At 36.8% G+C, this 17,473-nt stretch overlaps 1 protein-coding gene across 1 annotated transcript; it reads right to left on the reverse strand.

Moving 5' to 3' along the window:
• Positions 1 to 349: 349 nt before the first annotated feature.
• b3galt1a (UDP-Gal:betaGlcNAc beta 1,3-galactosyltransferase, polypeptide 1a) lies at positions 350 to 3,107 on the reverse strand. Its single transcript, XM_053638285.1, has 2 exons — positions 1,684 to 3,107; positions 350 to 1,401 (listed from the first exon to the last, which is right to left on the reverse strand). Exon 1 carries the CDS (start codon positions 2,875 to 2,877, stop codon positions 1,888 to 1,890), a length of 990 nt encoding a protein of 329 aa, XP_053494260.1. The 5' UTR covers positions 2,878 to 3,107; the 3' UTR covers positions 350 to 1,401; positions 1,684 to 1,887.
• Positions 3,108 to 17,473: the final 14,366 nt, after the last annotated feature.

Genomic DNA, 17,473 nt, shown 5'->3' on the forward strand with positions numbered 1-17,473 from the left:
ACTGTAGTTAATATCTATTTTAAACCTGACTGAAATCTAGCCTCAAATTGTAATTCAATGACTTGAAATGCATTACATATAAGAAAAAATCTTTTACTACCAAAAGTGTATACGTTATATTTCTTAATTGTAACGTGACAATGTAAAGCCATTGTACGTTCCAACATAGTACAATAGTATAATTGTACTACGTTAGAACAATAGTACAATATACAGTGTACTGAATATATATATATATATATATATATATATATATATATATCCCACCAGCTACTGCACTACACACATTAGCTGATCTAGCTCATTGTAAAATGTTTTTACTAGGTGGATTTATTAATGTTTATGGATAACAAACAACTCTTTTCAGAATCAGGAAACAAAGAAAATATTCCAATGCAAATCCGCCATTTAACTATGGAAGCTTGTTTCCGCAATGTATATGGAAATATTGTATAGATTTATCTTGCAACTGTGACTTTTAATCTTGCAATTGTGAGCTATTTTCACACAACAGCCTTTTTAATCACGACTGCAGGTTAATACCAAACCAGTTGTGACTTTACCTCTTGCCATTGCCAGTTAATATTTCACAACTGCGACTTTTTATCTCACAAATTCTATCTCACACAATGCGATTAAAAGCTTGTTTTACCCATAATCAAATCACAACAAAACCCATCAGTGTGCAATAAAGGAATACCACCTGAAGTATTATTTGCAATGGGATCTGGCCATTCCACACCTGCAGAAATTCAAAGATCATGAGCTACATTGCAAATTGTTAGAAGAGGATAATAACCATATACTCTTGTCTGTATTAATGCACTTAACTAGCAAATTAGATTGCCAATATGTTATTATAGTATGCTATGACTTTTGTTATGCTAGTCAGTTAAGTTTCCAGGCAACTGAACGTAGGACTGGGGAGCATGATGTGGCTCGGCTAAGCCAAGCAATTTATTCATTTATTATTTGTCCACCCCTGCTATTGTTTAGATTCTGCTTACTCTTGCTGTGCATTGTGCTCTTTCCGTTCAACGGGCCGCTGAAAGATGCTTAAACGTGTCTCTGTGGGACATCTAAAAAGCGATTACATCTCAGTGCATCTAGGTATAAAGAAAAATGTTGTTAATGCAGTTAATCTGACAGAGCTGGTATTAAGCTCTAACACAGTATCCCCTATGTTCCCATCCTTGCTGGTGTATATTTATTTGCACAGTCGCAGATTAGCAAAGTTGTACATTGTAAGATAACGGTGATAGTGTGCATTGATCTGTGCCTGGTGCAACAATACTTATCTTTTCAGTACTTTCAGCCAGAGAAAAACACCAAGACCAGGTAAAAGTACAGCTGTAGTGAAAAGATTTTCTATTCAGTCCATGGCAGAGATTTTGTCTATCTCTGAATCAGGAATTATGAATAAAAGGTCAGGAATTAAAAATGACATTCAATCTTGGCTCCAGTTTAAGCCATAATACTCATCAGCATCTCAGGCTATACATGGGTCTGAATAGTGACAAGAAATTTGCCTTGCATATTCAACAGGATATTGGTTATACGGACAGGCAAGGTATAGCCGATCCTATATCTTAATATCTGTATACCTTTTCTACATAATTAATTTATGTTAGTTAATTTGGCAAATATGTTTTTTGAAAGCGATTTACAATTGAAAAAGGATACATTCCAAGCTGGGTTAAGAGCCTTGCTCGAGGCTCCAATCATAGTTTTCTGGAAATCCTGGGATTACTAACTTAGAGGCATAACCCCTAAACCACCAATGCTCCACCTTGATAAAGTACAAGATTCAGACCCACAGTTGGTTCCTGTAGAACTGAAACACTAGTAGAACCTCCTCCCAGATTATAGATGGTGATGTAAAAGATGTTAGCACTTGAGATGTTTCTTACTAGACATGTCATTCCAAATCCTGTGCATTTCCTCTGGTGAGATCTGGTGCACGGTCACGACTCTGCGGTAGCGGCAGAGGCTGTAGCTCATCTTCCAGTGGTTAAAGCCACTGTTCTGGATAGGGTGCACCCCAAGCTTACGCAGACACATCCCAACGTACACGTCCTCCAAGTGAATGAGGTGCGTATGGAGGGAAGTCTTATAGATCAACTCTGCCATGTCACCAGAGAACACATACCCTGTCCCGGAACAGAAAGGGGGGTACTTGTTCTCAGGGTACAAATCTCTGGACATATACCACTTACTGCGAGTGTCTCGGATAGGCCCTCCGTTTATAACATGGCCCGTGAAGAACCGTTGCCTGGGCTGCGAGTTGGGTCTTAGCAGGTTCAACACAAGGTTGTCCATGTTGACAAATATGTCGCTGTCAGTCTTCATGACGTACTTGGCGTCAGGGCAGTACGAGGCCACCCAGCGCATTCCCATCAGCGTCTTCAGTGTAAGGTTTTGGTAAGAATCCTCAAAGTCCTCGACGATGATGTCATGGAAGATCTGGCTCTCCTGCTCCACCATCTGATTGAGGACCGGCTCAGGGTTATGACCGAGCAGAAAGAGCGTGATGATGCGAGCCTCACTGTATGTGCTCTCGTCTCCCCATGTCTCACGTATGGCCTGCCTGGCGTCGAACTCCTTGTGGTTGGTGCTGATGAGGATGAGCAGAAAGGGTGGGTTGCCTTCGCATTTCTTCGGCTCATTGATTAAGAACTGGAATGCGTGTGGATTCAGCATGCGTGTCCGGATGTTGCTGAACGTGACATTTTTCGACAATCTTGGAGGCTGCCTGCGAACAGGGACAGACATGTGGCCGATGTAGGAGGTGGAGGGCCGGGTGCCGCTGAGGTACCACAGAGCGCTGGCCCAGCACAGCACCGTGAGGAGATACAGACATGACACTTTGGAGATCATATCGCCATGGACCTGCTCACCACAGCTGCCAGTCGTGGAATTACTTAGAGAGTGTCATTGCTCCAGTCTCTGGACTTCTCTCTCTGACCATGAGTCACTTCATAAAATGTAGGCACTATATTAAAAAATACTGTGCTTAAGGCCATGATGACCTTGTCAGTTATTTGCCTTTTAAGGCCATGTTATGTTTCATCAACATCTTGCTTACATGTTGTGGTTCTAAAACCTCGATTTATTCAATACATAATCATCCCATCTAATATGTTCTCTGTGCTTCTATCATCTCTGCAGTGTGTCGGTCCCCCAGGGATCAGAAAGGTGAGGTGGATGACAAAGACCTGGATCTCAAAATGAAACCGAGTGCTGCAGAACTTACTGGACGGTCGAGCAGCTTTCCGATGCAGAACACACCAATGCCGTGATGCAGCATGCATTCAGAAATCCGATCCATGAAGTCTGGCTTCAGTTCTCTCTGTACGTCCTTGTCAACCTCAGAGAGAGCCTGAGAGGACCGCAGAGCCTGCAGGAGGCAGAGAAATAAAGGAACATGCATCATGTTGGGGGAGAACAGAAAACAGAGAAAGAAGAAAGTGCAGTTCTATATGCAGTGCATGCTTTAATCCTTTAATGGGGAATCAATGAGAGCCTGCAGCTCAAATAGACCCTTTCTCTCTCAGACTTCGGCAGGAGAGGCAACATGATAATATTACTATTTCCTAACATCATAGTAAGCATTAAGGATGACGATTAAACTCCCAGAACCTGTCACTGGGACTACATTCCTCACTATACAGTTTCACTTTAGGTACTGAATAACATGGTTTAAGGTAAAAAACTGAATAATAAGCCAAGATGTTAAAATGTGAGATGCTGCAGGTGCCTATGAAAGATGATCCCTCTCTGTTTCTCTGTAATGCAGTTGAGTGAAAGGTCAGATGATATACAATTTAACAGGCAGTACACACCCATGCTTTCCTTTTTTCCATTTCATTGTCTCTGTTTCTCTGTCCCTATGTGACATCTGGTGAGATAAAGTTGGATAAAGCTATAGATATAAGATATAATATAAGATATAATTGGATATAACTCAGATATGAGTTATATGGATATATAAAGTATATGGGTATAATATGAACCTAGCTTAAAATACACTACACACACAACCACACACAAGCTCTCTCTCTCTCTCTCTCTCTCTCTCTCTCTCGTCACTCTTTGTCCTTCCTTCTCTCTCTCGTTTCACTGTTTTGAATTTGCAGCACACTGCAGCAGAAAGGTTGCCTTAGGCCATTTCTTAAATTACAGGAAAACCAGAAAGCAATGGTGAAACACATTAATGAAGACATTTCTCTTTCATGCAAACACACATATACACAAAGTCATGACATCATCATTCTGTAGCTTGACCTCAGCATTTCTCTTGTTCGATCTCAGTGACGTCATATCAGGGCTGATAGTTAGTGAGAAAGACTTTGATATAACATAAGTGCCTTGAGAATAACAGGTCTGGTTAATATAAACATATAGAGGAATACAGAGAGGGGCACTTTTATTTTTGGAGGTGGGAGGAAACTGAAGAATCTGAAGGAAACCTGTGTGAACACAGACAGTAGTAGTAATAGTAATAGTAGTAGTAGTAGTAATAATAAAAATAAATTAATAAATAAATAACATATGACCCCTTTAAATACACTAAGAAGTACTTTGGTGCTTTAATGGTCATAAAATGTGTATTTATCTATAATGTCGGCACCTCTGGTATCCTTCTAAAAGTCAAAGGCAGTCAATGAAGGACTTTTAAGGACGGAAATGATGTGACGCCTTCTTCAGTCGCTGTTTGATTTCTAAACTCAGTGTAACATAGTGATCAGGCTAAATAAATTAATTTATATAAATATTTAAAAATATGTTTATATAAATGGCATTAAAGTAGCTCTTTCTAGTTTTCACTAAAGGCATGTTTGTAAATGTATAACTTTCTGTTTTAATGAATTTTTATTCTGAAAGCAATTCAATAGCTATTAAACAGTCAACATTATTGTTCCAACACAACTTGTATAATATTGTGCACGTTCTCTATAATATACTACACTTCTCACTTTGATGAGTTTAACTGTTACTGATTTTTAATGCTTTTTTAAATAAAAAAATAAATGTAAAACAAATCTGGTCCTCAGAGAGATGATCATTACAGAGGTTTATCTTCATGCAGTTTTTTGTCTTCAGAGTCACAACACGAATACTCAAAACCACAGAAAATTGCGAAAATGAATGCAATGATGTATTTATCTCCAAAACACTCGATTTGTCTGCAAGAGTAAACCATCTCCTATCTTCTGTATTGATTAATCAATATGTTTAATCTGAAACTGCTTTCAGAGAAGTCATTTGCACTGACATTACAAATGCAAAGTGCTGCAAGAGATATCCATCAGGGATTGAATAGCCTCTGTAGGCCAATTTGATTCAATACAACTTAATTTGTCTAGCACTTTAATCATATTTATTGTTATAAGCAGTTGAGCAGTTATTTTAGCACATCTGTAGTGTATTTAAGTTACCATAAGTACTTATTTTGCCAATGGAAAACCTGTTGACTCAAAGTTTGAGTTGAGAGTTGGATAAATGTATGCAAGTATGCAAATATGCAAAGAAAATGGAAAAACTATCACAATAAATCACCAAACACACAATAGAGAAAGCCTACTAAAACTACTAAAAGCATATTCAGTACAAAAATGAGCTCTAGTTACCAAAATGCACCAAAACATTTTACATTTTTTTTGTGTCTACATCAATAATCACAATAATTCTTCCTTCTGAAAGAGCTAATAATAGAGATTTACAACTTAATTTACAAATATATATTTTTAAACGTTAAGACTTTGCCCCACATTAAATAGTGTGTGTCACTATAAGCAATAATACGGATACTGATACAACTATAGGTGACTTGGGACAAGTGCTAGCAATAGTCTTTGGAGTAAATGAGGACGAGTGGAACGTGTCATCAGCACTGACACGAATTAAGAAATTAAGAAAATGTCCCCATAACATACATTTTAGAAAAATGAGGACGATGGACTGTTTGGTTGTTTGGAGTTTTTTACCTATGAATGTTTTAACATCAATATATAACATCAATGAGTTTGTGCTGGAAAAAAGATACCATGTATTTGGTGTACAGAGTGTGTTTGATGTTAAACAAGAGAAGTATTCACAGCAAAAGATAAAACACTATTTTTTTTGAGAACTTGAAGTTGAACAAATGTCAAGACTGATACTAATAAGAGGCAAGTTTGCCGTGTGCTGCGTTTGATATTTTTCCATGCTGAAATCAAACCCAGCTAATCTCCTAGTGCTGCACTAACGCCTACATGTTCATTTAATATCGTGTGGACAAACAAACACTATAAGGCTTCATTTCTCCCTGGAGATTTTGCTGCGTGTGTTTAGAAAGAAGGAATTGATTTTCTGCCTTTCACATCCATACTGTATATAGAGAGCACTGAATCAGCAATCTTACTGCATCACCCATATAGGTGCTACTCTAAGGTCAGTGAACGCTATGGAGTTTTAGCAGCTTCCCTTTTCTCAGCACAAAGGACAGTGCTTATCCCAAGAGCTTATTTCTTGAGGTGGTTTGTTTGATGGTTGGTGTGGCAGGACCAGGGGCCAGAGGTCAATCAGGTCACACATAAACTATAAAGCATTGAAAACTAATATGTTCACTGCATATGAATTGCATTGATGCATTGTATTAGTCCATGTCATCAAAACAGGCAGATACTGTATAGTCATAATGTGATCAGTTGTGCACTTCGTGAGAACTTGACATGTGTGCAAGTAAATACAAAGTTTGACAGCTAAATGCAAGAATAAAAAAAAAAACCAGTAAAGCAGGAAAGACAGTATGAATCAGTACACACATTACACAGTACATAGAACATCAATACAGACTGCTTTATAGACATACTGCAATAAAAGAGAGATGTTTTTTCTTTTGCTAAATAAAGCAAGACGCATTATTTTATGTGCTTTCCAAGCGTATAAATGTTTCATTTCCAACACTCGTCGAGAAACAAGTTGCACAAAATGTTGCAGTTTCATGATTTCAAGCATTTAAGTGTTGCAATGGTGTGATAAGATGTTATTTTTGATATAAGAGTCACTATCACAAGTGAGAGCACATCAGTTCTGCAAGCACTGACAGATGTGCGCTCGTTAATGACTATGCTCGCTAATACTCTGTGCTCTCAGGTCGACCGCCCTCACGCTCTCTATTACAGATACTAATTAAACACCATAACATCCCAAACAGAGTGTACAAATAAAATGTTCCATGAGGCTCAGATTGCTTACTATGAATACTACTACTAATAATAAGCACTCATTTCAGTATCAGCATTAATGAGTACAAAAAAACATGTATTAATACTTTGGAGAAAATACTGTCGCTGTGTTCCTAGATGATTTGGCACAGTTTTTACTTTTTTTTGACAGGTTGTTGAATGCTTTTGGCTTTATTCGTTCACCAAGAGCCAAGGAAAGAGTCTGATTCAGGAGTGTGAAAACCGTAGCAATGTATTTTCTTGGCTCTAGTCAGGACATCGCAGTGAAAGCGTCTTCTGATTGATACGAGGAAATAAATGGTTGGCTCTGTGATTATTTAATGACAGCATGTGCTGCTGGCTGTAAATGCACCACTTATTTTTTGCCAGATAAGGGCTGCACCGGTGTTAAATCTTTGCATTACTAACAATCAACAAACTCTTAGCAATTCAGCCGCACTCCTGCTCCTTTCCCTTTATATCCCATTCAGGCCTGCATGAGTAAAGCCGAGCCGTAATGAGGGAAACGCCTGAGGCTGAGGGTGAATGATGAAGGCTGTAGCAGTGTTGATGGACGATGTGTTAATGGCGTCATCTCATACAAAACCACTGGGCTTCAAACGGAATAGCAATTACATCACAATTCTGACACTACAACTCCATCCTTCTTCTTTTAAATCTCTCTCTCTCTCTCTCTCATCCCAACTCACACTTCCTCCATCTGTGTCACCTCAGTGGTGATAAAAACAGAACTGGCTTTAGGGATTTTTACAGTGAACATCTGGATCATTACTACATTTACGTAAACAGTGACATACATTCATTGGCAGATTTTTTGCATCCAAAGTGACACCAATGAGGCAGAATATAATGCAGCCAGCAGTTAAAGTAAAAGTTTAGCCAAAAAATTAAATGTACACAATTATCTTCTTAATGTAGAAATAGCCAATTAGCCCATGTTTGTTGGCCTGCATCTTAGCTACAAGGATAAAATTGAGGACACACCAGATTTTATTTCACACCTAACTATTTTCAATGCAATGCAAAAGCCAGGTGATTACAGTTGGACAGGATGTTGCGTCATTTCAGAGGGAACTCATACTTTGGTAACAGTAGCTAGCTAGCTGAATTTTGTATTTTGAAGATGTGCACCATCCAATATTGGGAAAATAGCTAAACAGTAGTTTGGAGTGAATGCTACTTAATGAATAGTGAAAAATGCTACTTAATGACTTCCATTTCGATTTCAATTTCAATTTCTTCTCACATGGCTTTGGTTCATAAATGGCAAGTCAAAGTTTGCCTAGATGCCATCAAATAAAAATATTAGGTACCAGAAGTGAATGTATCTTTTACACTATGTGAATTTTTTATTTTTTTTGGTCAGGCAGATTACATTTGCATTCAGTCTGACCACTTTTTATACAGGATTTGAGAGAGGGTGGACAGGGTTTCCAGGTCTCAGCAAAATTTCCAGCCCAACTAGATCTCAAAAAGCGTATAAAATCACACGAAACTAGCTCAGACAGTTCGGGCGTTGGAAAGAGGAAATGCATCTTGCTTCTTTTGCATGGGAAACAAAGTTACTGTTTTGTACATGCATTTCTTTGCCGTTTCTGCAATCAGCCATTATCCACTCCATAATCCTCCTTTCCTTCTCCCAATCTTTATAATCCATCTTAAAATCAGAAATTGTTCTGTACATTGTAGATACACTGCCTGCACTTGCACTTTCCCTTTGTTTGCAGAAATGTACTAATTACATTTCATTCAGATTATTTGCTTTAAAACAAGATCTTGATTGCTGTTGATCATTTTTAAACTAGGTCCGCAGACTAGCCTATGACCCTGGGAAACATGGATGCAGGATTCATGTCCAGGAAGTTTATTAACAAATCCAGTACACAATTCAAAACTCAACGGTGAAGCGATCGCATGGTCAAACACAGAATATAACCTGAATATCCAAACCAATGGGCAAATCCAGATAGTATTCAAGAATCATGGCAAAGGTCAAAACACAGGGATAACAATCACAGAACTTACACAGACACTAAGCTTAGCAAGATGTCTCAGTGTTGGCCTCATATACTCTATTAACAGGAAATAACCTGGATGTAATACATTAGATTCCAGGGGAGAGAGACCTCTGCTGATGGGGAGGTGTAATGTCCCGAGCTTAAATGTGTATATATATATATATATATATATATATATATATATATATATATATATATATATATAAAAAATAATAATAATAAAAAATTATATATATATATATTTGTATATATATATATATATATATATATATATATATATATATATATATATATATATATATATATATATATATAACAAACTCAAATCAGAACTACACAATCGTCTTTGTGACTATTGTGACTACCCCCCCAGCCTATTTTTGATGATCTGTTGTTATAGGGTTCTACACTGTATTTCATTTGTACATAATGCACATGTAGAAATTTGCTGTACCTTAGTTTATGTAAATACATAAGAAAGAAACTAAAGTGCACTTCGATGACAAATGTAGAAGTTAGAAGAAATGTGAAGTGGTTCACATTTCACACAGAGGTTTAGAAGGTGAACACAAATATGTATACTTCGAGCAACAATACTATGCAAATCGATGCAAATTTATGCAGCACTTTAGCCTAACAATGGATGATTTTTTCTGGCTGTTAGCTGAGTCGTGTTTATCCGAAAACACGGCTCGCTGTATTGCATCAGAAATTAATGGACTATAATGGAATAAACAGCAAAAAGCAGTGAATGAAATAATCCTCATTCACTGAGCCATGAGCAGTTCGCGTTAGGTAAGTGTCATGAATTAATGAGCTAAAAATATATACAGTCAAAATCAAGCAACCCAAAAGCAATCATTAGATTAGAAAAGAGGAGAAATGATTGATCACTCTGAACAGCTGAGTGAGTCATACAGTACAAAGTTATGCAATCTTTCACTTTCAGATCAAGTCAAGAAATGAGCATATAATTATGACAAAATGACAGAAAACTGAGCTGAAAGACAATTTCACACTACTTTTTGATGCACTGTTGCATCATAAATGCTCCAAGCAATGAACATTCACTAAAATGTTGCTGATTTATCCTAGCCTAGATTTCCAGTAGACTGCTTATACCATGTCGATTCTAATTGGATAAAAAGTGTTGATTAATTTGCTATAACAGCAGCTCTGAATTATTTCTGGCTACAAGACAAACCACAGCTTTAAATTAATATGCTCTTTCTAATATGTTATCATTTATGTAGTAACAACTAACACAGGAACTTACACAGGAGTGAAATCTCCACGGAAATTAACTAAAAACATGTGTATTTGTTGAAATGGTGAGAAGGTGTTTACTGTACTTGTCTCTTGTGTCTCTTGTGTCAGGTAAACTTGTTTTAACTTGAAATTTTCGAAAGCGGGAATGTCCTCAGGACTAAGGAATTTGTGCTTTGATTCTCAGTAACATGCCAAGATACATTTTCTGTCTTATAATCTTCAAGAGAAAATGAGGGAATGGCTCTTTATAGCAGCTATAACATAAGTGATACTAACCTGTAAAACTAACTTGTCTCGTGGACATTTCACAACATTAAATGTATCTATAAATATCCAAAGAGTTTGACACTGGTATTAGCATTGGCAAATTGCTGTGGTACTGAATAAGAGGAACAAAACACTTAAGGATGTGCTGTTATTGGAAAATAATGAACATCATGTTGTTTTATTAATTCTACAGGCTTATTGAAAATATTTTTCTAAGATTCACTGATTTCTTGTAATGTTCTGTGAATTTTATAATGTTATTTTATAAAGACTTTGTATTTGCTTGCATCTTTCCTATGTACTGTGTATATGTACCCAATTTCCTTTTTTCTTTCTTTCTTTCTTTCTTTCTCTGTCTATCTATCTATCTATCTATCTATCTATCTATCTATCTATCTGTCTATCTATCTAGGGACTAGTGTACTTTATTGATTATTTCAGATGTGGTAAAAGTTAAGCGTAATACACAGATGGCTTGTGCAAAAATAACTTTAAAAAAAACCTTCTAAAGCTGTAGGAGGTAAAACCCTAAATGTCTTGTTGCTGTAAAATACATTCTGTTCTCCTTCTTTTTTATTCATGCATATTGGTTGTAAAAAGTTCACTTTTCTCTCCAGCTCCCAGGAGAGTTGTTCTATTTACATAGATCCTGAGCAAACACTCTATACAAAACTCCATCCTGAGAAAGTGAGAGAGGAGCAGAACCTCTCTGATTACATTCAGGAAATTTAGAACAAAGAAGTGGCCCTGTTTGAAAATATTAACACTGTGGCACTTTTGAATTCTTGATTCTGATTGGTTGGAAGGTGTTGATTAATTTTCTAGTTCCAACACGGTGGATGTCTTAACATAATACAATCCTAATAATAAATGGATTAAAAACTTTCATCAAAGCAAGTGTCATTGTTGATACAGTGACACTTTCTGAAAGGAAACATATGTAACATATATGGAAGGAGTCTTCAGTGTCAACACTTTGTAACGCTTTCAGGACATTATCAGGAGGTTTTCAGAAACAGGAAAGTCTTCAGGAGGGGTTTGTGCTTTCTGTTTTCTCTGTAACCCAACCCAACTGCTTATATCTGCTATAACGTAAGTGCTGTCAGGAATTAAGTTGTTTCCACAACATTAAATGTAACTATTACCTGATAAAAAGTATGACGTGCCATTATTTAATTCTTTTAAAATTATAATCCTTGGCAGCTTACATTGGTGGAACTAAACACTTGCAGTTATTGTAAAATAATTAACTTCAGTGTGGTAACAGTAACACAATAACTCCACTTCATCACGCCAGCGCATCATTGATTACGTTCCTATAACTCCACACCTCAGAGTGTCTTATTCCTTCACACAAGCGGAGATCATGTCTGCTAACAGCCAGAAACCGTTTTCATCTCTATTATTTACATATTCTCTTGCTGCTTGAACACCCAGGTTTATCTTTCTCTTTTGGCAGGTTAAATGCAGCCCTGAGCTCATGGTAATTTTTCACAATGATGTAATCCAATTACTTTTCATTTGGTAACTGAATTACATACACTTTTTCTTGCGTTTGAAATACGCAGTTCCATTACGTGCATTTAATTTCGCAACACTGCATGGAAGTCAGGACTAGATTATGTTCAATAATGTATGTATACTTATTAGAACATCAAATCTTGCTATATTAGGTACATTCAAAAAGTACATGAAAAGCATAAAAAATAGATTCGGATGAGGATATTTCGACTGCGACAGTATGTTTCATGGTGTAGTTCAAAAGGTTCAAGCCAGGTTTATGTCATGTTCATAAATACTTCATGAAAGGAAACGTCAGAGGAAGCCAGATGCTTTAATGCAGGGATACATATTCATATAATGTTTTAGAGGAAATAACCACTGACTTTGATTTCTGAATGTGAAATATCTTTACTGCCTTACACATACTGATATTAGAGATAATAATAAATATCAAAAACATTACACTGTAAACTGTAAAATGTACTTTTAAAGCACAAATCAATCTGTGTGCTCTGTCAAACAAGCCTAGGCAAACTCATTTCAAGAGTTTATGCCAGGCATTAATTTATCACCTCTCTAAATCAGTTGCCTAAAGGCTCCTAAACTGGCACATCATCCACCAAATAAACGTCAATTACGCTGTTCATTCAGCCAAAGTAGGATTACATTCAAGGTGTCATGTCTGTTCAGACTGAGGGGATGTCCCTTACGTCTGTGTTACCGTTTGGCTCTCCCTTTCAGTTATGCTGTCATAGCTAGTCTTGCTGGAGTCCCTGTTTGCACTCACATAAAGTACATTGTCCTTAATCCATTACTTGACAATAAGCATACCTAATAATCGCTCCCTCTCTTTCCCGCTTTCTTTCTGTCGAGCTATACATGATACTCCTGAGATACCAGTGACCCTGACCCTTTCTGCTCTCCGGACCTGCCTGATCCATCCTGTTGCCCTACTTCTGACAGGAGTTCTCATCAATTGGAAGTCACCTGTTGCTACTGAGGCCACTGAGGATGGCTCCACATGGTTCAGCCTAAAGTTCATTGAGATTACCGAGGATGGTACCACTTAAAAACCATAAAGATGGCTTTGGACGTCAATTCATATGAACAGTTACGCTGTGATGGCTAGGACTACAGATGCTATGATAGCTTTAGGACTGCAATTGCCACAAACAGTTGTCTCCATCAACAAAACAGACTTCATGTAAAAACTGTAATGAATTTTCCTGATTACACAATTGCACTATTTGACCATGTAGTATTAGCAGGGATTTTATAGAAGGGATTTACTTATTTTTAATCACACTATCCGGTGTCACCCAGACGGTTCCTCTCAAGGTTTCTTCCTCATATCGTCTCAGGGAGTTTTTCTTTGCATCGCCTCTGGTTTGCTCATTAGGGATAAATTAGGAATTAGAGATAAATTCATATATTTAAAATCTATATCCTGAGTTTATATATTTCTGTAAAGCTGCTTTTGAACAATGTCCATTGTTAAAAGTGCTATAAATCTTAGTAAAAATGTGATTTTGTAGGTTGTGCAAGCTGAGATTATTAATTAGCTGACATTTTTACAAGCTGTCATGTTGAGAGTGTTTACAAAATATAAAATAGCTTTTGGGCACAAATTAATCATGTGTTGAGTCAGGTTTTGGTGTACAAAATGACGTCATCCTTGCGCCAGTCTATTAATGTGCTTTCCATTAAAGGCCAAACTGTTTAAAAAATGAAATGGAAAATGAAAAAGTCCTTCTTTCCTCTGCTAATAAATTACATGCACGAGTACATTTTGGCTAAAATTCGAACAGAGATAAAAAAAAATAAAAAATAAAAAAACAACAACAGCACAAACGCTTTCTGAACACATTTTAGTTTGTCAGTCAATAACCAGGCAGCTGTGAAATCTATTGCTTTATTTTCTCCAAAGCTGACTTGGGGCCTATTGCAAATCACATTTTTCTATAACTGGCAGTAACAAAAAACATCAATTCCTATAGGCGAGTTTCAAATTCAAACAATAGCACAAATCCCCGGATACGCCTAGTATGAGTCCATCCATCAAACATAATAGATAATGAGTGATAAGTTAAAATGTGAATTCAAGTTCCACTATAATAGGAACACCTTGTACACCTGCACATTCAAGTAAATAATCAATCATGTGACAGCACAATGCACAATATCATGCAGATACATGTCAAATGTTTCAGTTAATGCTGATGTGACTTTGACTGTGGCATGGCTGTTGGTGCCAGACAGGCTGGTTGGGGTTTTTCAGAAACTGAGATTTCTGGTCTCCTGACATTCTGTGTAGACAGTATACACAGAATGGTGTGAAAAACATCCAGTGAGTGGCAGTTCTGCAAGCAGAAACACCTTGTTGATAAGAAAGGTCAAAGAAGAATGACCAGATTGGTTCGATATAACAGGAAGGATACGGTAACGCAACTAACCACTCTTTACAACTGTGTTGAGTAGAAAAGCATCTCAGAGCAAACAACACAGTGAACTTTGAGGTGGATGGGCTACAATAGCAGAAGACCACATCAGGTTCCCCTCTTGTCAGCCAAGAACAGGAATCTTAAAGAGGACGCTGAGTGTATAAGTATTCTATATAACAGTGATCCAATTCACCTAAACAAACTGATCTAATCCCTAATGTGAGGAGAGGGTGGCTGTACTTGACCTGTAATTTTATAGCTTAATCAGTTGTAATACAAAAAAAATATCAGCCAATACAAGATATTTTTTTTGAGAAAATATGGCTAATCATAAAAATAAAACCATGAAGAAAAATCTATAAACACACATAAAATAGGCCATTGACAATATAATTTACATTACAATGTCTAGAATTATACGCTAGCTTGAGATTTAGGAAATAAAAACAAATCTAAAGTTGAAATATAAAATTGAAAGTGTGTGTTTTAATGGTATTAATGAAATTGTTCATGTAATTCAATTCAATTCAATTAAATTTTATTTGTATAGCGCTTTTTACAATAGACATTGTCTCAAAGGAGCTTTACAGAAATATCAACATGGTATACAGATATTAAAGGTGTGAATTTATCCCAACTGAGCAAGCCACTGAGTGGTGACGGTGGCAAGGAAAAACTCCCTAAGATGTTTTAAGAGGAAGAAACCTTGAGAGGAACCCGACAAATCATGTAAACAATTAAATAAAACACATACTATCTGAAAGGTAAAAGAAAATAAATTTAAATACTTTGCTGCTTCTTTTGTTGCGTCTTGAAACTAAATGAATACAACGAGAAAAAAAAGGAAACATAAGCACTCATGTTTTTTATATCTCGATTACACAGCAAAATTCCCAGTGCTGAACAAACAGCAAGGTTTAATAACACACACAGTACTAAATAAAACAACATTGCTGAATTTAAGTGTTGAATTAACACCCAGAGTGTTCGGATATGTCCAGCTGGTGTTAATTCAGTATTGATTCAGCACTGGCATGACCTGATATTTAGTTACAATAAAACATAATTGAATCGTGGAGAATTTATTCAGCACTGTACATTCATAGAAATAAATGTGACCAAACTGCATTGTTCCTTAGCATTGGTGTGGTACCATCAAGGGTCCATGTATTATACCATTACTGTGTATGTTAGACCTGGGAAGGTGCATGTGTGGTAGCATAATTATATTTTAGTAAAGCTTTAACGCTATAGCAATGGTCCTTAAGGAATGATACATACTAAAAGTATTAAAGGTGTACCCTTGATGGTACCATGCCAGTGACAAGGCAAAGTACAGTATTGGTACATTTATTGTTACAAGTGTTACATAAGTCCAGCTGGGGTTAATTCAACACTGATAGACATTGGCATAATTTGGCATTTAGTTTGGCATAAAATCACACCAATTTAACATGCGATCATAAGTTTTTCAGATGTGATTACTGTATACAAATAACATATGATCACATGTGAAAAAAATTATTTGTGCAAAATAAAACCACGTGAAAAATGTACATGTAACTGAATCGTGTCTTTTTAAAAATCATGTGACGATAAATAAACTCGTGCCAGTAGGTTCACTGTGTGAAAAAAATCCACGTGAAAAATCAAAAAGTGGAAAAAAAAGTAATCATGGGAGGAAGGGAGACCCCACATGCCATACATGTGAAACATTAAGGTGCAAAAAAATGTATGAATTGTGAAATGTGAAGAATAAAAGAAGAGTTAACCTACAAAAATAAATGAATTATGTGTGTGTGTGGGGGGGGGGGGGGGACTATATTTACATGTGACAAATGTGTGAAACATAACGTGAAATATCTAAGAAAAAATAAAATAATAATAATAATAATAAATATCTAGTAATAATAATAATAAACCCACGTACAGTAGAAACAGATTCGTGTGACTTCTTTAAGGGAAAATAAAACTGTAGGAAATGGGTAGGAATCTATTGAATACTGTAGGTTTTTCTGACGACTCTAAGTGTGTATTCGTGTTGAATTACATCCATTTTTAGCTATTTGTTTTTTACTCTAACACAGCAGGGTGCAGATAGCTGATGGTGTGTAGCCTATACGCTCATGCTGCTGAATCTGGTGCGTATTTCTGCGTTCAAACCCGACGTGGCCGAAATTGCGCGTTTGTGCCGGTTTTCCATCAGATCTGATGAACAAAAAGGGGAAGGGGGTCACATCCACTGATCAATACTGAGAGACAAACTGCGGAACTGCTGACGGAAGCACATCCTGGACCACTCTTATTGATGTGTACTGATCCATAGTCTTACACGTCAAACCTACGCATTAACCGGGGGGGGGGGGGGGGGGGTGAAATTCAGTGATTAAAACAATTAAAAATAAGCCACTAAACGTGTGCATCATCCAGACTGTCTACATGGGTCATGTCGTTAGAAAAACATCTATCATGGATTATTTCAAATGCAATAAACGTGTATTTGAGACTATTCATGTTATGATGATGATGATGATGATGATGATATAGAATTATTAATAACGGCTCCGTGTCTGGACTTCATCTGCCATCTGCTGTATCACCGCTTCACAAAGGACACAAAGACTCCCAAAGCCAAAAGCTGAACTACAGAAATCCGCAGCTTATTCAGGAATACACGAGCAATCTGTAGAGAGATATACAGATCTAGAAAGCGAGAAGAAAGAGAGAGAATGGTAACGTACCCGGT

The sequence above is a fragment of the Ictalurus furcatus genome, chromosome 12 (genome assembly GCF_023375685.1).
Source record: "Ictalurus furcatus strain D&B chromosome 12, Billie_1.0, whole genome shotgun sequence".
Lineage (NCBI taxonomy): Eukaryota > Metazoa > Chordata > Actinopteri > Siluriformes > Ictaluridae > Ictalurus > Ictalurus furcatus.